This window comes from Colobus angolensis, unplaced genomic scaffold (assembly GCF_000951035.1).
Source record: "Colobus angolensis palliatus isolate OR3802 unplaced genomic scaffold, Cang.pa_1.0 Scaffold114, whole genome shotgun sequence".
NCBI lineage: Eukaryota > Metazoa > Chordata > Mammalia > Primates > Cercopithecidae > Colobus > Colobus angolensis.
In genome coordinates, this window is record NW_012112475.1 from 320,683 (window position 1) to 343,115 (window position 22,433).

At 51.2% G+C, this 22,433-nt stretch overlaps 1 protein-coding gene across 4 annotated transcripts in view; it reads left to right on the forward strand.

Annotated features, from left to right (window-relative positions):
- AHCY (adenosylhomocysteinase) overlaps nucleotides 1–22,065 on the forward strand; it is a 32,469-nt gene extending 10,404 nt beyond the window's left edge. Inside the window, exons 1-11 of one of the 4 annotated variants that reach the window (XM_011959411.1) lie at nucleotides 2–113; nucleotides 6,672–7,036; nucleotides 8,107–8,182; nucleotides 10,149–10,298; nucleotides 11,133–11,245; nucleotides 11,727–11,934; nucleotides 12,027–12,114; nucleotides 12,213–12,330; nucleotides 16,376–16,570; nucleotides 21,167–21,305; nucleotides 21,681–22,065. In XM_011959411.1, coding sequence (XP_011814801.1) covers nucleotides 86–113; nucleotides 6,672–7,036; nucleotides 8,107–8,182; nucleotides 10,149–10,298; nucleotides 11,133–11,245; nucleotides 11,727–11,934; nucleotides 12,027–12,114; nucleotides 12,213–12,330; nucleotides 16,376–16,570; nucleotides 21,167–21,298 — 1,473 coding nt within the window. In that variant the 5' untranslated portion in view covers nucleotides 2–85 and the 3' untranslated portion in view covers nucleotides 21,299–21,305; nucleotides 21,681–22,065. Of the gene's footprint in view, nucleotides 114–324; nucleotides 422–6,671; nucleotides 7,037–8,106; nucleotides 8,183–10,148; nucleotides 10,299–11,132; nucleotides 11,246–11,726; nucleotides 11,935–12,026; nucleotides 12,115–12,212; nucleotides 12,331–16,375; nucleotides 16,571–21,166 lie in introns of those variants that run through there. The other 3 variants (XM_011959423.1, XM_011959416.1, XM_011959432.1) reach the window with 3 other exon arrangements.
- Nucleotides 22,066–22,433: the final 368 nt, after the last annotated feature.

The following is a 22,433-nucleotide window of genomic DNA, read 5'->3' on the forward strand; positions in this document are numbered from 1 at the left end:
CCCTACCCGGCGCCGCCCGCCCGGTGCGTGTCCCTAGACTGAGGCTCAGCCCCCTTCGCCTGTTTCTATCACGAGCGCCGCCAGCATGTCTGACAAACTGCCCTACAAAGTCGGTGAGTTCCAGGACCTGCAGCCAGTTGCTGCCGCTCGGCACCCGCCCGGGGCCTGTTCGTGGCGGGGGCTGCAGGGCCGACTCGGGGCGCTCTGGACCGCTGGAATCGCAGGTTCGGCGCGTTTCTGGCCGCGCGAAGCCACCTGGAAGTTGGAGTGCTCGCGCGGCCGTGAGAGGGCCGTTCCGGGTGGCCGCGGACTACAAGTCCCAGCATGCCCCGCGACGCCGGGGCCGCCGCGCGGGCTGAGAGCCGCAAACAGGCGGCGTGCTCCGCGGGAGAGCAGACCTGGCCGCGGCCTGGGACGGCTGGCACCTGCCGGACCCTGCTCAGGGGGCCTACGCCCGGCCTCCTGGGCCTGGACCGGACGCTGTCCAGCTGGGCGGCCCCGACGAGTTTCCACCCCTCTCTGGGCCTCCTACAGGGACGACGAGGGCACTGGTGCCCCGGAAGGTGTATGAAGAGAGGCCTGGAAAGCGAGCCCCAGGCCGCCTCCGGTCCTTTCCCCTGGGACTTTGGGCCAGTTCCCCAAACTGTGGGGTCCCCCACCCCGCCAGCAGGGGCAGCCTTGCAGAAATCTTGAAGAAAATTTGGAGTGATTAGAAAAATCCTGCTGTCCCACCAATTGAAGTGTGATACAGGGATAGTTAAACGTTTACTTAGCGTTTCCTGTGGGATCGGCACTGCCTTCTAGGTTTATTTTAGTCTTATGGCTCTGTGGGGAAACTGTTCTCGTTTTATGATGAGAATCCTGAGGCAGAGGTAACTTGCCCTCAGTCTTACAGCTGGTGGTGATGGAGCAAGATTGGAACGCAGGCCATCTAGACCTCTGAGCGTACCCCGTCACCACTGTGTGCAAGCCAGTACACGCGGAACAATCCTAATAAATTTTCAGCAAAAACCAGTTCAGTCTGGCTAGTAGCTTTTCAAGTAACTTAGACACTATTAGACCGGGTGTGGTGGCTCACCCCTGTAATCCCAGCACTTTGGGAGGCCAAGGTGGGAGAATCACTTGAGGTGAAGAGTTTGAGACCAGCCTCGCCAATGTGGTGAAACGCTATCTCTACTAAAAACGCAAAAATTAGCCGGGCGTGGTGGTGGGGCCTTCAATCCCAGCTACTTGGTAGGCTGAGGCAGGAGAATTGTTTGAACTGGGAAACGGAGGTTACAGTGAGCTGAGATTGCACCACCACACTCCAGCCTGGGCAACAGAGCAAGACCCTGTCTCAAAAAAAAAAAAAAAAAGACACTATTAAGTCTGGAGAATGGCATCCACGTTTATGGGACACTTGCTGTATATCTGGTGATTTACGTGTATTTACAGAATAATCTTCGTAGAGGTGGACATTATCCCCTGATAGAACACGAAACTGAGGCCCTTGGGAAGTGACTTGCAAAGATTCGGTTAAAGTAGTTCATCAAGTTGCTACCAGAGTAGACTGTCTCCATTGTGTGAATGCTGGAACTGAACCCAGAAAAGTTATGTCAAGGTCACATCAATAGTAGAGCTGGAATGGGGGCTTGTCATACTGTGGAGAGATTAGTGGGTCAGGATTGGGGCCATTGGGTTACGTGGGTGGAGATAAAGCTGGGTTTGGGAGAGGTGGAGCTGGAAGAAGGAGGCCCTGATGTACGCCAGATCTTGATCATATGGCATTTTCTTTACTTGGGGTGTATAGCAAGCTAGGGATGATTATCCTCTCTTTACAGATGAAGAAACTGATGTTTAGAGGGGCTCTTGCTGTTCCTCTTGAGTTGTCCTGGGGACAGGTGTTCCTGTGACTTCTGCAAGTCCTTAGCTCCAGAGATTGGAGCGTCTACCCTCTCCTGTGCCCTTGGAGTTGAGGGTCCCACAGAAAACTGTGGGGCTTGCACAGTGTCCTTGAGGGCACTGAAGGAGTTACTTTTAGCTAGAGGGACATGTGGTGGTGGAGGGGTGGAGCTTAGCAGCACAGGGCATAACCCATTGTCCCATACAGCCGGGCCCCACCCAGGAGGGGCCTTGAGAGGGGCCTCTGCTGTAGCCCTGCCTGACTGCCGGTTCTGGTTCTGCTGTTAATTGGCTACGGAACCTGCAGCAAACTCCTCTCTGGGTTCTTTCCTCCTTAGTAAATACTGGGACTCGGGCTAGGTTCAGATTTGTGTTGTTTTTCTTTGCCACCCTTGTCATGTGCCAGCCCCTCTCATGGATCTTCTTTCATTCAGTTCTGATGACAGATACGGTCAGTAAACAGTTGCTGACCCCTTCTCTGAGCCAGGTCATGCTGGAGACACAAAGGTGACCCAAGGACAGGGGTGGCACAGATATGCCATTTTATGTGAGCAGATCTGCCACTTGTCTGTCTCCATGGTCACCACCCCAGTTCTGGTCTCCTTGCATGTCTCCCGGGATCTCTTGCTCCACAGATCCACGCAGCAGCCAATGGGGTCTTTTCAAAAGACAAAGCTGGTCTTCGCATGCTGGCCCCCTGAAAACAGTGGACTCCCCACTTCACTGGGACTGAAGTCCCAACTCACCCCTCTATTTGAGTCACCCTGGTGTACTCTTTGTTCCTCTAGCAGGGATATACTAAGTTCTTTCCTGTTTCCAGGTTTTTTTCAGCACCTATTGTGCCAGGTACTGTATTAGGTGCTTGGGAGGAGACTTCTAGGCCGATAACTGCTTGGGTTAAAGCCCTGAGGTGGGAATGAGTGGAGCTTGCCTGAAGTCGGTCAGGAAGCCTGTGTGTTGAGCAGCTAGTGAGGGGGGGAAGTGGAGAGATGGAGGAGGGGCAGGCAGTCATGCAGATGGGGCCCGAAGATTGAGGGAAGCCATTGGAGGATTTGCTTGTTTTGTTTAGTAGAATAATGGAGGTGATGTAACTTAAATTTTTAAGGCTACTGTGGGGAGAATGGCATGTTAGAGAATGGGACCAGTGAAGAGGCTGTAGCAGTGTCCAACTGAGAAGTGGCAGTTTCTTTCTTTATTTATTCTTTTTTTTTTGGAGACAGAGTCTCCCTCTTTCACCCAGGCTGGAGTGCAGTGGTGCTATTTTGGCTCACTGCAACCTCTGCCTCCCAGGTTCAAGTGATTCTCCTGCCTCAGCCTCCTGAGTAGCTGGGATTATAAGTGCCCGCCACTATGCCTGACTAATTTTTGTATTTTTAGTAGAGACAGGGTTTCACCATGTTGGCCCAGTGGTCTGGAACTCCTGACCTCAAGTGATCCGCCTGCCTCGGCCTCCCAAAGTGCTGGGATTATAGGCATGAGCCACCGCGCCCGGGCTGAGAAGTGACACTTTAGATGAAGGTGGTGAGATGCGGTTGGATTGCTTATATATTTCGCTTGTTGAGCCAGAAACATGCTGATTGAGGTGAAAGGGGAAAAGAGGAATCAAATCTTAAGTTTTTGGGCAGAGTTGCTGGTTGAATGGTGGTTTCATTTCCTAAAATGGGAAGATTGGGAGAGTAACGGGTAGTAGGGGCAAGGAGCCACGAGGACTCCAACATGACACATAATAGATCCGATTGGACATCCAAGTGGAGGTGCCATGGAGGCAGTTGGATCACATTGAATCTCAAGTTCAGGGAAGTAGTTTGGGTTGGAGGTAAATACGTGGGAGTCATCCTGGTGGAGAAGGTATGTAAAGCCATAAGACTGGATGAGCTTAATTGGTAAACATTAGAGAACTGGGAGATGATGAAGCCCTGAGGGCTGCCAAACGCTAAAGTCTTAGCTAAAGAGGAACCAGGAAGGTAGGTGGAAAAGCACAGGACAGAGTCGCAGAAGCCAAGTAAAGAAAGGGTTTCAGGAAGGAGGACAAGTAATTTGTGCGATCTGAGCTGCTGGGAGAAACATGGTCATGGGTAATTTTGCATTAGGTGTGGAGGTCAGGCTGGTCTTGGGACAAAAGAGCAGTTTCAGTGGAGTATGGAAGTCCTTAAGGAGGAGCGGGGATGTGGAATTGGGCTCCATGGAGCAGGGACAGCTCATCTATTTTATTTTGTTGTTTTTGAGACTGAGTCTCACTCTGTCATCCAGGCTGGAGTGCAGTGGCATGATCTCATCTCATTGTAGCCTCTGCCTCCCAGATTCAAATGATGCTCCTGCCAGCCTCCTGAGTAGCTGGGATTACAGACACTCACCACCACATGGCTAATTTTTGTATTTTTAGTAGAGACGGTGTTTCACCATGTTGGTCAGGCTATTCTTGAACTCCTGACCTCAAGTGATCCGCCCACCTTGGCCTCCCAAAGTGCTGAGATTACAGGTGTGAGCTACCACGCCTGGCCAGCTCATCTTTGGTAACAGGAAAGAGTGCCTGGTCTGAAGCTGTAGATGACTGCTATAGGTGACTGGTGGATTCCATAGGGGAAAAGTGGCCTGGTTCTGAATTCATCTTAGTGAATTGGAAAGTGAGATTGTAATTTGACGGGGAAAGGTGTTGGAGGGTTGAGGAAAGTAGAAAATGGGAGTAAATTTACTAGGAAAATGTCATAAGGTTGCTGCAATGTGCTATGTGTCTTTTATGGTCTTAACAAATGTGATGTGTTGGCCAGGTGTGGTGGCTCACACCTGTAATCCCAGCACTTTGGGAGGCTGAGGCGGGTGGATCACGAGGTCGGGAGTTCAAGACCAGCCTGGCCAACATGGTGAAACCTCGTGTCCTCTAAAAATACAAAAATTAGCTGGGCATAGTGGCGCATTCCTGTAATCCTAACTATTGGGGAGGCTGAGGCAGGAGAATTGCTTGAACTGGGACCCTGGAGGCGGAGGTTGCAGTGAGCTGAGATCGCGCCACTGCACCCCAGCCTGGTCTACAGAGCCAGACTATGTCTCAAAAATAAATAAGTAAATGATTCAATGTGATGTCTTGGTGTGGTTGTGATTGTCCTCCTGCTGGTTCAGTGGCTCTGGTGCAGTGGAGGGTCGGGTTTAATTGGGCTGAGAGTTTTGCCAAGTGAGTTCTCAAAGGGAAAGGGGGCAGAAGGGACAGTAGAAATTGGTAGGATGAATTGAATAGAAGTTCTGACCTGACAGGCCACAGCCCTGTTGGAACTCCCTCCAGAGAGGGAGAAACCCAGAAAGATGAGATGTGGTTAGAGTTGGGTGCTGGAAGTCCAGATTTCCAATGAGAGCTATCATTGGTGATGGCCTACCGGGGTAGGAGGGCTGGGGTGGGTGGCTTGAGTTGAGGCACAGCCAGAGTGGTCTCTCATGCAGGAGGCATGTTTCATTCTGAAATTGTTACAATGCACTGTAGGAAGCTGACTGACTTAGATAGTTTTATTATTAAATTCTTAGATTATTAAATTCTCTACAGCATCCTTTGTCTCCCACCGCCTACCTCTTTGGGTGATTGGCAGGATCTAAGCTTCCCTAAAGATAAAAATCACCAGGAGTCTTAGACCTGCTGAATCAGATTTTCCAGGAGAGATTTACAAGCATGCCAGAGGAGCATCCCTTATTGGGGAAGTCTGCAAACTTTGACCTAGGGACTGACCTAGGGTATGACCTTGGAAATGGACCAAGTGTGATAGGGGAGAGAGGAGGTTGAGATGGATCAGAGGGAAGAGTATTGAGATAGTGAGTTAGCTCATAATAGTATCCTTCTTTCCTGCCTGAGAATTTGAACAAATTCGAGACATTTTAGGTGGCAGATAGCACCTGAAATATACTTTCTTATTACTAATAACCTTGAAGCCAGAGGATGTAGATTGGTATTTTAGGTGGGAGATAGCACCCAAAATACTACCTTTTATTACTAATAACCTCGAAGCCAGAGGATATAGATTAATATGAAATCCAAATGATCCTGCTGACTGAACCCTCCGATAGAGCAGTTACCCAGTCAGTTGCAGGCAAAGTAGGCCAGGGTAGGTTGGTCTCTGGAAAAGCAGAGAACACCAGCTTCCTGCAAGTGGGCAGGTGAGTGCTTGCTTGCAGAAAGAAGGGAGAGCTAAGCTGAGCACACCATTTATTCCTGTCAGTTTTACTGGTCAGGCAAGTTCACCCCACCTGCCCTGGGGCAGAGAGGCCAAGAGCATTAGTTATACGGATGAGTTCCTCCAGGTGAAAAGAAACATCAGGAGTGGGGAAGCATTTTCACATCTGAAAGGAGATCAAGGAACTGTTGTATCCAAAGTGTTAGATAGTGTTTATGAGGGTTGAATCACCAGGAGTGATGACTAAGAGAGGGCTATGGAGAACCAGAAGCTAATGTCTTTAGGGAGTGAGGAGTGACCTGGAGGTTGATAGGTGTCAGCAGAAAGGCAGGGTAGTAGGAAGTGTCATGTGAGCTGTTTTTCAAAGGGGCACTTCTTTATGTTGTAATTTTTGTGTCCCTGTGTGATTAAATGTGTTCTCCCACAAGTCAGAAAGGGGCAGGTAGGCAGGGACCATGTCTTTCTTGAGTACTCTGGTTTCATAAATACTTGTTGAATGAGTGAGAGAATGTGGTGACAGTGCTAAGCCCTGGTGTGTTGATTCCACACGTGGATCAGGGTCCACACACAGTGACCGCCCCTCTGGGTTGGTGGGACAAAGGGGCTCACGGAACTCCCACCTACTTCTCCCCGTAGCCGACATCGGACTGGCTGCCTGGGGACGCAAGGCCCTGGACATTGCTGAGAACGAGATGCCGGGCCTGATGCGTATGCGGGAGCAGTACTCGGCCTCCAAGCCACTGAAGGGCGCTCGTATCGCCGGCTGCCTGCACATGACGGTGGAGACGGCCGTCCTCATTGAGACCCTCGTTGCCCTGGGTGCTGAGGTGAGGCCCACAGCTGTAACACCCCAGAGTCCTTGCCCTTCCTGGGTTCAGCCAGGGAAGAAGACGACTGTGCTGGGGTGGGGACCTTCCAGGTGTGGAGCCAACCTGGGCCTGGTGGGGCTCCTCTCTCTCATTGGGTTTCCTCCCCGTTGCCCAGTGCTGCCACACTTTGTGGTGAGTGTTCTGCAGATTTTCTCCCTGGCTGGGAAGGTCACTGTTGGCTACCCTCAAGGCATCCTCCTGATGGATGCTCTGTCAGGAAAAACTCAATGCCCATGTCCTATTTAGTCCTGTAAGGGCCAGCTTGCCTTGGCCCTCCTGGGGTCACAGGCCTACCCTGGACCCGTTATGGTTGGCCAGATGATGGCAGCTCTGATTGGTTCAGCCTGGGTCATGTGTGCCAATGAATGACAGCTCTCCTGAGGTCTGAGAGTCAAGAAGCAAGCTGGTTTCGCACAGCAGGGTAGGACAGTGCAGCCAAAACCCACAGAGGGGCTCAGTGCTCAGTCCTTGGACCTCTTCTTTCTTTTCAGCATTCACTCTTGGAGGTCTGATTTTATAGCTTTAGATCCTATTTATCTGGTGATGACTCCCACATTTTTGTACTAGCCTGGACTTCTCTTGGAACTCCAGACTGGCATATCCAGGAGCGGGGGCATTGACGCTACCTGGAGGTCTAGTACTCATCTCAGGCAGAACATGTTCAAACAGACTCAGGATTTTCTGCCCACTCTTCTTCCCGAAGCCTTCCCCACCTGAGTAAATGGAACCTCCACTCCAGCCTTCTGGGTTCTCTCAGTTCAAGAATCTGGGAGTCATCTCCTCCCCACCCTTTCCTCCCCGCTCCCAACCCCTTTTACTCCAACAACTCATCCCTCAGCAAATCCTGTCAGTGCAGCCTTCAGAGTAGACCCAGGATGTGACAACTTCTCATCACCTCCACTGCTACTGTCAGATTTCTTGTCTGGAGTCTTCTCCAACAGTTTCTTCAGTTGTCTCCTTGCTGCCACCCTTTCCCTTCCACACAGCACCAGAGTGAGGTTTTAAAACCTGAGTTGGATCTTGCCCCTGGTCTGGCTCCCATCTACCCACCCAGTGTCCCCAGGCTGTGATCCTAGAGCTTGCTGTGCCTAGATCCCAAACCTGTCCCCACTACCCGAAGAGCTCTCCCTTTTCCTTGCCCAGCGTCCCTTGTGCTTTTGAGCCACTGGTGACCAACAGCCTTGTTTTGATGGCTCTTCTAGGTGCAGTGGTCCAGCTGCAACATCTTCTCCACCCAGGACCATGCGGCAGCTGCCATTGCCAAGGCTGGCATTCCGGGTGAGTCCTGCTTGCAGCTGGGACATGTGGAATTTGTGAAGGGGCTCATCCTTCTTTGCTTCACTGACTGCTAGAGCAACAGACTTCCTTACATTACAGAAGGGGAGAGGAGTAACGGCCACAAAATCCTAGCCCAGCAACCCATAGGAAAGAGCTGCTTTGTCCCATCATCGTCTGAAATCCTGTGGAAGTTGTTTATTGACCCAAGTCAAGCCATGTAACCAGGAAGAGCAAGATCTTATGATTGGGAACTAAATGATGAAGTGGAGGGGAAGTTCATTAAAGGAAGGATGTGGATCTCTTTCCAAAGAACTGGGGAGGGCTACGGGGCAGAAAAAGAGGCTCACTGCCTAGGGTATGGCAGTCTAAAGGACTAAGGAAGGACCAAGACTAACGAGAAAGGAGCTTTCACAGGCTGGGCACATGTCTGCTTGGACTTGGGGAGGGGAGTGGTTAGATCTGACCCAGTGATAAAATAGGACATTCAGGATTCCTTCTAACCAACCATAGGTGGAGAGGAGGGAGTGGCGCAGTGCTCCTTCACAGACTGACCAGGGCTGAATGGGCATGGCCCCCATTCCTCAGCCTTGACTGGGCACCATGGCTTTCTTCTGGGAAAGTCCTTGTGGCCTTGTTTTCTTTTCTTTTCTTTTCTTTTCTTTTCTCTCTCTCTTTTTTTTTTTTTTTTGAGATGGAGTTTCACTGTCACCCAGGCTGGAGTGCAGTGGTATGATCTGGGCTCACTGCAAGCTCCGCCTCCCGGGCTCATGCCTTTCTCCTCAGCCTCCCAAGTAGCGGGGACTACAGGCGCCCGCCACCACGCCCGGCTAATTTTTTGTATTTTTAGTAGAGACGGGGTTTCACCATGTTAATGAGGATGGTCTTGATCTCCTGACCTCGTGATCCACCCACCTCGGCCTCCCAAAGTGCTGGGACTACAGGCGTGAGCCACCTTGTCCGGCCTGTTTTCTCTTTTCTCTTTTCTCTCTCTTCTCTCTTCTCTCTTCTTTTCCTCTGAGAACGGAGTCTTGCCCTGTTGCCCAGACTGGAGTGCAGTGGTGCAATCACGGCTTAGTGCAATTCTTAAGACCATTGTTTGCTCCAGTTGTGGGTAGGAGCAGCTGGCTCTGCTTGGCCTGCATCCTTTGCTCACAAGAGGCTCCTGGGAACCCCACACCTGTGCCCTAGTCATGCCACATGGGAGGAGTGTGGGCTGGTGGTTAGTAGCCCTTAGTTCTGGTATCTATTCTGGAATTTCATGTAGAGTGACCCAAGTGCATCTTAGCCCCTCTGTGGGCATCTGTAAGTGATGATAATGGTCATGGCTGCCTCACAGGGTTTCTATGAGGAAGAATGAGATGGGGTATGGAGGATTTCGAGTCATGTCTGGCAGAAAGCAAGTGCCCCATACATGGTATCTGCTCGTAGTCATTTTTTGGCCAGACTTTGCCTGAGACTCTCCTGCACGGAGGCTGCTGGTGCTCCAGTCCTTTCAGTGCAGAGCAAACCTTGGATCCTGCCTTGTGGATCCTGCTGAGGGGGAGGCATTGTGGGGCATCAAGCTCTGGTCACTTAGGGTTGATGCCTCAGTCCTTGGGGCCCAGGCAGAAGGGGATGGGAAAGGAAATAACTATTTCCTGATATCTATATCTGTGGGGCTGTACATGGCTTCTGTCTCACTTAGTCCATACTATTGTGAGCCCTATTTACAGAGGAGAAGACTGAGGCTCAGAGAGGTGAAGTGATTTGCCCAAGGTCACACAGCTGGCAAGTGGCTGAGCCAGGATTTGAACACAGATCTATGTGGCTCCAAGTTGTGTTCTTACCACTGCTGAGTCTTCAGAGGGGCCGGAGGTGGCTGGGGATGGAAATTGGGAAGGAGGTAGTTTTGGCTCTGCCAGGGTTGTTCCCTGGAGCAAGTACCAGTTGGGGAAGTCCAGGCCCTGATGTGCCACTCACCCTCCAGTGTATGCCTGGAAGGGCGAAACGGACGAGGAGTACCTGTGGTGCATTGAGCAGACGCTGTACTTCAAGGACGGGCCCCTCAACATGATTCTGGATGACGGGGGCGACCTCACCAACCTCATCCACACCAAGTACCCGCAGCTCCTGTCAGGTTAGCAGGGTGGGGCAGGTGGGCTGGGTGCTGGCAGCCTGGGTGGGACCTGCTCGCCCACATGATGGCCACAGGCCTGGCAGGATTTCCATTGCCTCAAGCAGCAGGATCTGGAGGATGGGAGGATGGCAGGCTCTGGCATTCATACCGGGGCCTCCTGACTTCTGAGGGTGTGAGGCTAGGGCAGCTGAGCCAATGGCCCAAGGGCAGGCACAGGGCCATGGCTGGGAATAGGTGGGAGGGAGCCAGCTTTGTTCAAAGTAGGCACAGGGAGTGCGGAGAGTGCAGAGGCCCTGAGGCAGGAATGGCTGGAGTGTTCAGGAAACAGAAAAGAGGCCCACAGGATAGCAGTGAGCAAAGGGAACCTTCGCTGAGGGGTATGGTGTGAACTTTCGTGAAGGCCAGATGTGTTAGGGCCTAATAGGCCAATAGAAAAGTGTTTGACCTGATTCTCAGAGCAAGGGAAAGTAACTGGAGGGCGTTGAGAAGATTTCTCTGAGAAGATACATGTTAGAAATGGCTGCTGCATGGAGGATGGGTTGTGGTAGGGAGACTGGGAAGAAGTGACAGGGTCAAGGACTAGGGCAGCGGCAGTGAGAAAAGAGAAGCTGGGAGTTGTTGGGAGGCAGAGTCACTAGGCCTGGCGGTGGCTTCCCTGTAGGAGGGCATCAGGGACTCCTCCCTCACGCTGGTCTGTGTGACTAGGGGGGTCTGTGGGATCAGTTACAGAGATGGGAACCCAGAAAGAGGAATGGCTTTAGGGGGCAAAGATGAAGAATTTGCGTGAGCGCAGGTGTGGCATCTCTGAGGCTTGTCTTGTCCTCTCTTGTTTAGGCATCCGAGGCATCTCTGAGGAGACAACGACTGGGGTCCACAACCTCTACAAGATGATGGCCAATGGGATCCTCAAGGTGCCTGCCATCAACGTCAATGACTCTGTCACCAAGGTGAGCTGAGGGGCAGTGACAGCTCCTGCTGCAGTGGCTGCAGCTCAGGGCGAGGCCTCTGAAGAAGAGTACCCAGGAAGGCTGAGGCGAGGGACATGGAGCCCTCATTTGAGGGGCAAAAGCGGTTATAGACCAAGGCTAATGAGTGCATTTAAAAGGGGTCTCAGAGCTGGGCGTCAGGAGCTTTATGGCTTTGGGAAGAAGAGCTTTCAAGTTAAGCAAGGTCTTTGACCGGGCAGTCTCTCCTTGTAACTGATGCCTAGGGAGGCTCCACACCAGCAGGGACAGATTAGAGAGAAGCTCTTGGAGCCGACTGGGGTGAAGGGCATGTGGGGGCATTGGCTGCTGGAGGGGTTCAGCCCAGGCCGGGATGCTTGGTGGGCCCACGACACCTGGGCTCTTCAGAATACTGTGAGGCCAAGTGGTCCTGGCCCCAGGGCCTTGCCCGCCCCCATTGTCTCCTTACCCCCTCTCCTTTCAGAGCAAGTTTGATAACCTCTATGGCTGCCGGGAGTCCCTCATAGATGGCATCAAGCGGGCCACAGATGTGATGATTGCTGGCAAGGTAGCGGTGGTAGCAGGCTATGGCGATGTGGGCAAGGGCTGTGCCCAGGCCCTGCGGGGTTTCGGGGCCCGTGTCATCATCACTGAGATTGACCCCATCAACGCACTGCAGGCCGCCATGGAAGGTAGGATAGGGCAAGGGTTGGTTGTCAGCCACTGGGGCCAGAGGGAGGGGCAAGGCCACCATAGATGACCCACAGCCACTGTCTCTGCACAGGCTATGAGGTGACCACCATGGATGAGGCCTGTCAGGAGGGCAACATCTTTGTCACCACCACAGGCTGTGTTGACATCATCCTTGGCCGGTAGGTGCCATGGGGGTCCTGGGAAGTGAGGGAGGAGGGCAGGGTTGGGATAGCTCTCTGTCTCTGACAATCTCCCATGGTGTTGGGCTGCCTGACAGGCACTTTGAGCAGATGAAGGATGATGCCATTGTGTGTAACATTGGACACTTTGACGTGGAGATCGATGTCAAGTGGCTCAATGAGAACGCCATGGAGAAGGTGAACATCAAGCCGCAGGTGAGAAGCTCCTGCCCTGCCAGCGGGCTGGGCAGATGGGAGTGCAGAGGAGTGCTGGCTGCCAGGGAAGGGAGTTGAGGAGATGGTGGCAACCTTTGCAGGAGCATGGGGAGAAGAGGGCCTAGCATCAGAGCCAGCCGGAGATGGCAACCTTATCCTGAGGGCAGCCGGCATCCCTGAAGGTATTAGGCAGGTGAGCTGTATGTGGCGAGCCTGTAGTTTTAGAAAGATCACTCTAGCTACTATGTGCAGAATAAAAGCAGCCATGGCAGGTGGTGGGGAGGGAGGCTTTTAGAGGAGGCTCATAGAATCCCTGCAGGGGATGATGGCCGCCTCGGCTTGGGGAGTGCTGGGGATGGATGGACAGCATGTAGGGACAGGATGAAGGCAGAGTCACAAATGACACAGCTTTGGCCAGGCACGGTGGCTCACACCTATAATCCCAGCACTTTGGAAGGCCGAAATGGGCAGATTACCTGAGGCCAGGAGTTCGAGACTATCCTGACCAGCATGGTTGAAACTCCATCTCTACTAAAAATACAAAAAAATTAGCTGGGCCGGGCGTGGTGACTCACGCCTGTTATCCCAGCACTTTGGGAGGCCGAGGCGGTCGGATCACCTGAGGTTAGGAGTTTGAGACCAGCCTGACCAACATGATGAAACCCCATCTCTACTAAAAATACAAAAGTTAGCAGGGTATGGTGGCATGCGCCTGTAATCCCAGCTACTCAGGAGGCTGAAACAGGAGAATTGTTTGAGCCCGGGAGGTGGAGGTTGCAGTGAGCCAAGATCGCGCCATTGCACTCCAGCCTGGGCAATAAGAGTGAAATTCCATCTCGAAAAAAAAAAAGGGGGGAGGCCGAGCATGGTGGCTCACGCCTGTAATCCCAGCACTTTGGGAGGCTGAGAGGGGGAAATCGTGAGGTCAGGAGTTTGAGACCAGTCTGGCCAACATAGTGAAACCCCGTCTCTACTAAAAATGCAAAAAATTACCCGGGTGTGGTGGTGGGTGCCTGTAATCCCAGCTACTTGAGAGGCTGAGGCAGGAGAATCACGTGAACCCGGGAGGCAGAGGTTGCAGTGAGCTGAGATCCTGCCATTGCACTCCAGCCTGGGTGACAGTGTGAGACTGTTTCAAAAAAAAAAAAAAAATTAGCTGGACATGGTGGTGGGTGCTTGTAATCCCAGCTACTCGGGAGGCTGAGACACGAGAATCGTTTAAACCTGGTAGGCGGAGGTTGCAGTGAGCTGAGATTGCGCCACTGCACTCTAGCCTGGGCAACAGAGCGAGACTCCCATCCGAAAAAAACAAACAGATAAAAACAACAAAAAGGGACACAGCTTGAACCGACCGCTGTGTGAGGAGCAGGCCCATGCACTGAGCTGGGAAAGAACAGGTTTGCATTAGGCATTGGGGCACTGAAACTGGAAGATGAATTCTTGTGGGGGGTGTGAAGTTTTACTTGAGTTGCAATTATTATGGGTTTATTTTTTATCTGATTATAAAAGTAGTATGTTTCTGGAAGACATTTTGGCTTTGGATCTCAAGAGCTTTAAGGTTAAGCAACCTCTTTGGTCAATCTCTCCTGTAATTGGTCCTTAGGAGATAATTAAGATGTGTATAGAGATGTTCATCTTTTTTTTTTTTTTTTTTTTTTGAGACGGGCTCGCTCTGTTACCAAAGCTAGAGGGCAATGGCACGATCATGGCTCACTGCAGCCTTGATCTCCTGGGCTGAAGGAACTGATCCTCCTGCCTCAGTCTCCCAAGTACCTGGGACTACAGGTGTGCACTACTACAGCTGGCCAATTTTTTATTTTTTGTAGAGATGAGGTCAGGCTGAGGTCAGGTCAGGTCTCAAACTCCTGAGCTTGTTATCTCCCAAAGTGCTGGGATTACAGGTGTGAGCTGCTGCACCAGGCCCATCACATTTTTTAAAGGGAGAAGAGCCCATTTACTGTGAGGTTTTTGAGTTGGTGCTGTGCCGTGTTTGAGATATGATATAGAAGATACAGACACAGAGTTGGCCAAAGCCCTGACACCCACCCAGTCATAGCCACACCAGAAGCCCAAGTCCCAGAGAGGCAGACAGGCAGCTCTGTGAACCCACATCTCCTACACTGCTCCCCTTGGGTGCTCTGCTCCTGCGTGGGAGTTCTCCTTGGCTAGGTGACGCGCTAGTCTAGGGTGTCAGTTCCCGGCTAGGCAGAGGGCACCTCCATCTCTGCCTAGAAGGCCTGGCACTCATCACAGTGTGGGGGTGGCCAGGGCAGGCTTCCGTGGCAGCCACACCCCTGACAGCCAGCCAGACCTCCTTCTGCAAAGGCATCACAGGTGAAACCTGCTACACTGGGGTGATGGGCACCTTTCTGCCAAGCTGCCCTCCAAAGCTGGACTCTGTGCCCACCCTCGACATCCTTGACAGTCTTGCCAGCCTTCTGCCCAACCTTAATCTCTTGTCCATCCTCTCAAGGGCCTCTGTACTCAGGCCATATTTGACCACTCCCTGAATACCCACTGCAGCTCCTACTTCTGCTCATCTGTCCAGACAGCTCTGTTTGTTTGGAACAGAACACATGCCCTTCTCCTTGTTCATCTTCTCAGCCCAGCTCAAGAGACCCCTTTCCGGCCAGGTGCGGTGGCTCACGCCAGTAATTCCAGCACTTTGGGAGGCCGAGGCAGGTGGATCACTTGAGGTCAGGAGTTTGAGACCAGCCTGGCCAACATGGTCAAACCCTGTCTCTACTAAAAATACAAAAAATTATCTGGGCATGGTGGCTTATGCCTGTAGTCCCAGCTAGTCTGGAGGCTGAGGCAGGAGAATCACTTGAACCCAGGCGGTGGAGGTTGCAGTGAGCTGAGATCACGCCACTGTACTCCAGCCTGGATGACAGAGTGAGACTCCATTTCAGGGGAAAAAAAAAAAAAGTTATAAAAAAGAGACCCCCTTCCTGGCCAGCTCCTCAGGCAGAGGCAATGCCCACACTCTTAGTACAGACCCCTAGTGCAGCATCCATCAATGGCTTTGGTCTCTGACCCCACTGTTGTACCAGGAGTGTAGCGTCTGGGTTGATGTGTCCCTGCAAGGGACTTAGATGGGTATCAGTGAGTGCTTATTGGTTGAAGCATCCATCAATGCTTGATGGGCATCAGAGACCTTTCCTTGGACCAGCACTAGGCCTTTGGAGCAGCTGGGAAACCTGGGCTTTGGGGAAATGTTTGGGAGGCCACCTGAGGGTGGAAGGATGGCAGGGGAAGAGCTGAGAGTGGGGAAAAAGCAAGTTTGTGTGTTCAGACAGCTGGGACAGACAGAGGACTGGGGCACTGAGGCTGGGGATTTCCATGTCACGTTCACTCACAAAACCAGGAGTTCTCAACCTTGGCAGTCACCTGGGAGCCACACTATGGGCCACACGAATAGGAGTCTCTGGGAATGAGGCCAGGGTATCCTCATTTTTTAAAGCTTCTGAGGTGATTCCGATGTGAGTGCCATGGCATTCAGCTTTTAGTAAGCTGCATTCAAAACTATTTCGTGGTTATTGAGAACATGGGATCTGTCCTCAGACCATCCAGACTCAAATTGCAGCCTCCTCTTAGTGTGTGACTCTGGACAAGTGACCTAACCCTTGTAAACTTCAGTTTCTAAATCTGAAATGGGGATGACAGCAGTACTGAAATTGCAGGGTTGTTTCTGGGATGAAATGTGGTAGTTACCTGTAAAGGACTTAGGACAGGGCACATGACAGTGATCATAACAATAACATTAGCAGCTGCTTACTGAGTGCCTTGTATGCGCCAAGCAAGTGTGAGCACATGAAGTTCTCACAGCAGAACTGTGCGGTTTGCAGCTCAGCATTTCTTCATAAATATCGGCTGATATTTTTGTGCCAGGCCATGTGCTGGAGGTTGTTTTGGGGCAGTTCGGATGCCTCATGGGCACTGTTGGAGGCAGGGAGGCCTGCCAGACCAGAGGGTGGGCTGTGGCAGGGGTGGGCTGTGGGAGTGGGGCTCTGCGTGCGCTCACCCTTGCCCTGCCTGTGTGTAGGTGGACCGGTACCGGCTGAAGAATGGGCGCCGCATCATCCTGCTGGCTGAGGGTCGGCTGGTCAACCTGGGTTGTGCCATGGGCCACCCCAGCTTCGTGATGAGTAACTCCTTCACCAACCAGGTGATGGCACAGATTGAGCTGTGGACCCATCCAGACAAGTACCCCGTTGGGGTTCACTTTCTGCCCAAGAAGGTGGGTTTGTTTTTCTATCTGAAGCCAAGGATCACGTGTCTAATCCCGGGATCCCCACACAGGGCTTGCCAGAGTTTATAAAGTGCTTGTCTGTCTGCCCCCTCAGAGGCCCTCATGGGGTCCTCTACAGTGCAGAAGTCATTCTCCCCATTGACAGAGGAAGAAACTGAGGCCCACAGTGGGGAGTGACTCCCTGGAGCACAGCAGAGCCGCAGGACCAGGTGTTGAGAAGAGCCTGGGCCTTGCAGCGGGACACACCCCAGTTTGAATCTTGGCCCCACCACTTAGAGGCTGTGTAATCCAGGCAGATTCTTTCATTTCTCTGTGTCTTCATTTTCTCATCTGTGAAATGAAGGTAATAGCACCCCTCTTCAGGATTGTGAGGATTTCCTGAGATCAGGGTCATGAATCCACACACCCACAGGGGCTGGGCAGGTGAATGAGTGACGCCAGCTGAACAAGGACTAGAAGAGCTGAAGGGGTAAAGGGCTGGTTGCCACCTAGGAACCCAGGTCCATCTGACTGGGGCTTCTGACCTTTCAGGAGAGCCAGAGATACCAAGATCTCTATATGAAATGATTTTTAAATACAGGCAACTCATTATAGTTTTATTTTTATTTTTTTGAGATAGAGTCTCACTCTGTTGCCCAGGCTAGAGTGCAGTGATGTGATCTTGGCTTACTGCAACCTCCACCTGCCAGGTTCAAGCAGTCCTCCCACCTCAGCCTCTCGTAGCTAGGATTACAGGCACGTGCTACCACACCTGGCTAATTTTTTGGTATTTTTATTAGAGATGGGGTTTTGCCATATTGGCCAGGCTGGTCTCGAACTCCTGACTTCAAGTAATCCACCCACCTCAGCCACTGCACCTGGCCTTATTATAATTTAAAAAATAACTGGGCGGGTTAACTTGGACATGTGTATAAACTGAGTGCAGTCTGCAGGCTGCATGTTTGTGGCCTTGTAATAAGATGATACATCCCTGGCTGGGCACGGTGGCTCACACCTGTAATCCTAGCACTTTGGGAGGCCGAGGTGGGCAGATCATTTGAGGTCAGGAGTTGGAAACCAGCCTGGCCAACATGGTGAAATCCTATCTCTACTAAAAATACAAAAAATGAGCCTGGCGTGGTGGTGCACGCCTGTAATCCCAGCTATTCGGGAGACTGAGGCAAGAGAATCGCTTGAACCCAGGAGGTGGAGGTTGCAGTGAGACAAGATCGTGCCACTGCACTCCAGCCTGGCGACAGAGTGAGACCCTGTCTCAAAAAAAAAAAAAAACGATACATCCCTAAGCATGGCATCTCACTATGGCTGTGTGGTCTGCGTAACCATGATGATGAAGTCCTCTGACATGAAATCCAGTGCTCACCCTAACACCCCACGCAGTCTACCCTTCCCTGGAGTCAGGACAGATGTTTTAGTCCTGGCTCTTCTTGGCAGTATTACAGGTGAACTTTGCTTTGTCCCTTACCCTGTCCGATCCTCGGTCTCCCTATGAGCTAAACGGTAAGAGTAGCTCTTACTCTTCCAGCCTTTGGCTGCTGGAGAAGCTGTGATGGGGTCTACATACCATCCCTTCATCCTTTGAAAGGCTGGTTCTGTCAACTGAGGAAGATGCAGGAAGAGGCCTGTGGCATCTGTCTCCAGGGCCAGCCAACAACTAATCTCCCTGGAGCAATGTCTTGCTGGACCAAACTTTTTACCCACAAGGACCTCAAGGCGTACCTTGTTCTGTGCAACTGGTTGTGGGGTTGAAAGATTCTCACTTGATCCTTATCTGTTCCCACCTGGGAGAAATATGGCTGTGAGTTTGGTGAGGAATTGGTCAGGCCTTTGAAATAAGGCCAGGATTGGAAGTGAAAGAGGCAAAGCTCTCACCTCCTGCCTCAGCACCTGGCCCTATCCTTACCACTTTTCTTCATCATTGCTAACACGTGGCTTGGGGACAGGACACTCCTGGCATCATGCCTCATATGCTGTATGTAGGCAAGGGACTAGGTACCTTGGTCAGCAAATGACAGAGAAGGCAGCCACCATTTATTAAGTCTCCTACTTCAACTAATGACTCTGAGTAGCACTGATCTTTGTAACAGCCTTGAGAGATGAGTGATCCATCCTGTGAATGGGGAAAGTAAGGTATAGAGATTGACTTGCTCTCAGAGATGTTAAGTATTGGGCCAGGAATAGAACCTAGCTCTGTCTGTCCAAGGTGTTGACCTTATGACATGACACATACCTTCTGGTTCAGGGTGCTGGGAGAAGGAAAAGTTCTGGGCTAGTCCAGGCTGAGCAGAAGGTTGATTTCAATGTGTACTGTGGGGGTTGGAGGCTGTCGTTCTACCTCTGGAACTGATGTGGACTCAGTTCTAGGCTGGGCCCTGGTCCTACTGTTGTCTGCCTCTCAACTGAGCATATCACCTTGCAGGCTTGTTGCTTCATTTGAAGATACAAGGATAAACCCCACCCATCCTACTTCTTAAGGGTGTTTGGGAGGCTCTAATGAAACAGTAGATATGAAACCACTTGGGAATGTAAAAGCTGTGGGCTGAGCTGTGGTGAAAGGCCACCATGCCATCATGGGACAGGACAGGGTCCCTCAGCAGTAGGGAGAGGTCTCCCTCATGAGAGAGTTAGAGGCTGGCTTGTATTTAACTCTTGCCCCTGTCCTCCTCAGTTTCTGCATAATCTCTTCAGAGCTGCTCTGGAGGCATTAAGCTGGGATTCTCTTTTTTTTTTTTTTTTTGAGAACGGAGTCTTGCTCTGTCGCCTGGGCTGGAGTGCAGTGGCCGGTTCTCAGCTCACTGCAAGCTCCGCCTCCCAGGTTTACGCCATTCTCCTGCCTCAGCCTTCCGAGTAGCTGGGACTACAGGCGCCCGCCATCTCGCCCGGCTAGTTTTTTGTATTTTTTAGTAGAGACGGGGTTTCACCATGTTAGCCAGGATGGTCTCGATCTCCTGACCTCGTGATCCGCCCGTCTCGGCCTCCCAAAGTGCTGGGATTACAGGCTTGAGCCACCGCGCCCGGCCACTAAGCTGGGATTCTTGAGACACATTTTGGGGCTTTGAAGCCAGATAGACCTGGGTTCAAATCCTAGCTCTGTCATTCACTAGCTTGGTGACGGTGGACAAGTCATTTCACTTTTCTGAACCTTGATTTCCTCATTTTATAAAAGGAGGATGGCAGTGGATTAGAATCCTTTTTGTCACAAGTGATAGAAACACTGTTCAAACCAGTGTATCAGTTATCTATTGCTGCATAACAATCTAACCCCCAGACTTACTGGCTTCAAATAATAAATATTTATTATCTCAGTTTCTGTCGGTCAAGAATTTGAGATGAGCTTAGCTGGCTGCTTCTGACTCAGGCTCTTTCATGAGGTTGCAGTCAAGATTTTCTGCCAGGGCTGCAATCATCTGAAGGTTTGACTGGGTCTGGAAGTTCCTCTTCACATCACTGTTGACAGGAGGTCTCAATTCCTCATGCATGGGCCTCTCCAGAGGGCTGCTTTTGCATCCTCAGGACATGGCATCTGGCTTCCTCCAGAGTAAGTCATCCAGACGAGAGGAAGGAGGAAGCCACAGGGTCTCTATGAACTTGTATCCAAAGTCACATACCATCACTTCTGCTTTCTTCTGTTCATTAGAAATGAATCATCGGTGGGGTGGGGGGAGGCGGTGGGGATTAGGCTCTAATTCATAAAGGAGTATCAAAGAATGTATAGATGTATTTTAATCAAAAAAGGAACCAGTTTAATCCAAAAAAGAACTTTATTCTCGGATCTGCCACGCACGGTAGCTCACGCTTGTAATCCCAGCACTTTGGGAGGCTGAGGCGGGCAGATCACCTGAGGTCAGGAGTTCGAGAATGGCCTGATCAACATGGTGAAACCCCATCTCTACTGAAAACAGAAAATTAGCTAGGCGTGGTGGTGCATGCCTGTAATCCCAGCTCCTCAGGAGGCTAAGGCAGGAGAATCACTTGAACCTGGGATGTGGAAGTTGCAGTGAGCCGAGATCGTGCCACTGCACTTTCAGCCTGGGCATCCAAATGAGACTCTGTCTCAAAAAAAAAAAAAAAGAACTTTATTCTCAGATCCAGACACTGGAAACCTAGGATTCAGTGTCATCATAGCTCTGTCTTTCTGTCTTTCGGATCTATCTTCATTTCACTTGTAAAACAGACTTGCAACTGGTGAGCTGAGACTGATAGATACCCTCCTTCCCTGTTTAGGAATCCCAGTGGGACTGGAGCACCTTGTCTCTGCCTATCATGGAAAATATGTCCTGTGCATAGATCAATTCCAGAGAAGTGTTTTGGTTAGCTGCTTGAGTTGAAGAATGAGGAAGGAGATGTGATTGATGGTCCTGTCAGGGCTACATGGAGGGGAGGGTGTGTCATGGTTCCCTTTTGAGGGGGGCTAGGCAGCCAAAACAACACATTAACTGAGGCTGGATGTGAGGATAGAAAGAGTTAACAAGAGTGCCACACATGGCAGATACCCCAACAGAACACTCTGCCTCTATTGGCAGCCAGACACACGTAGGGATCCCAGAGCATGGCACTGATTGCCAGTCTTTCTTTGTTTCTCCCCAGCTGGATGAGGCAGTGGCTGAAGCCCACCTGGGCAAGCTGAATGTGAAGTTGACCAAGCTGACTGAGAAGCAAGCCCAGTACCTGGGCATGTCCTGTGATGGCCCCTTCAAGCCGGATCACTACCGCTACTGAGAGCCAGGTCTGCGCTTCACCCTCCAGCTGCTGTCCTTGCCCAGGCCCCGCCTCTCCTCCCTAAGAGCTAACGGCACCAACTTTGTGATTGGTTAGTCAGTGTCCCCCATCGACTCTCTGGGGCCGATCGCTCAGTTTTTGGCCTCTGCTGTAGCCTTCTACTGTTCCAAATGTGGCAGCGGGAACAGAGGCCTCTCCTCAAGCCCCAGTCATGATGGAGGTCCCAGCCACAGGGAACGATGAACTCAGTGGTCTTGGAACAGCTCACTAAGTCAGTCCTTCCTTAACCTCGAAGTCAGTAGTGGAGTCACAAAGTCCATGTGTTTTGCCATCTAGGCCTTCACCTGGTCTGTGGACTTACACCTGTGTGCTTGGTTTACAGATCCAGTGGTTTCTCAGCCCACGACAGATGAGAAGGGGGTATATTGAAGGGCAAAGAGGAACTGTTGTTTGAATTTTCCTGAGAGTCTGGCTTAGTGCTGGGTCTTAAACCTCATAACAATGAGGTTAGTACTTTTAGTCCCTGTTTTACAGGGGTTAGAATAGACTGTTAAGGGGCAACTGAGAAAGAACAGAGAAGTGACAGCCAGAGGTTGAGAGGGGCCAGAAAAACATGAATGAATGCAGGCAGATTTCGTGAAATCTGCCACCACTTTATAACTAGATGGTTCCTATCACAACCCTGGGTCAAAAAGAGAATAATTTGGCCTATAATGTTAAAAGAAAGCAGGAAGGTGGGTAAATAAAAATCTTGGTGTCTAAAAGAATTTTGAGCCTTTATTTTATAGACAATACTCTGCCAACAACGTATGCCATGCATAGGGGGTTACAGTCATGCTGATGAAGCATTCACGGGGTTGTCTGCAGTGGAATGACTGCCCGTGGTCCTTAGGCTTGAAAGAATGGGTAAAGTGAAGAGGGAATTCTTGTTTTTGCTTTTTGTTTTTCTTGAGACGGAGTCTCACTCTGTCACCTAGGCTGGAGTGCAGTGGTGCAATCTTGGCTCAATGCAACCTTTGCCTCCTGGCTTTAAGTGATCCTCCTGCCTCAGCCTCCCAAATAGCTGAGATCACACCTAGCTAGTTTTTTTTTTTTTTGTATTTTTAGTAGAGATGGGGTTTTACCTTGTTGACCA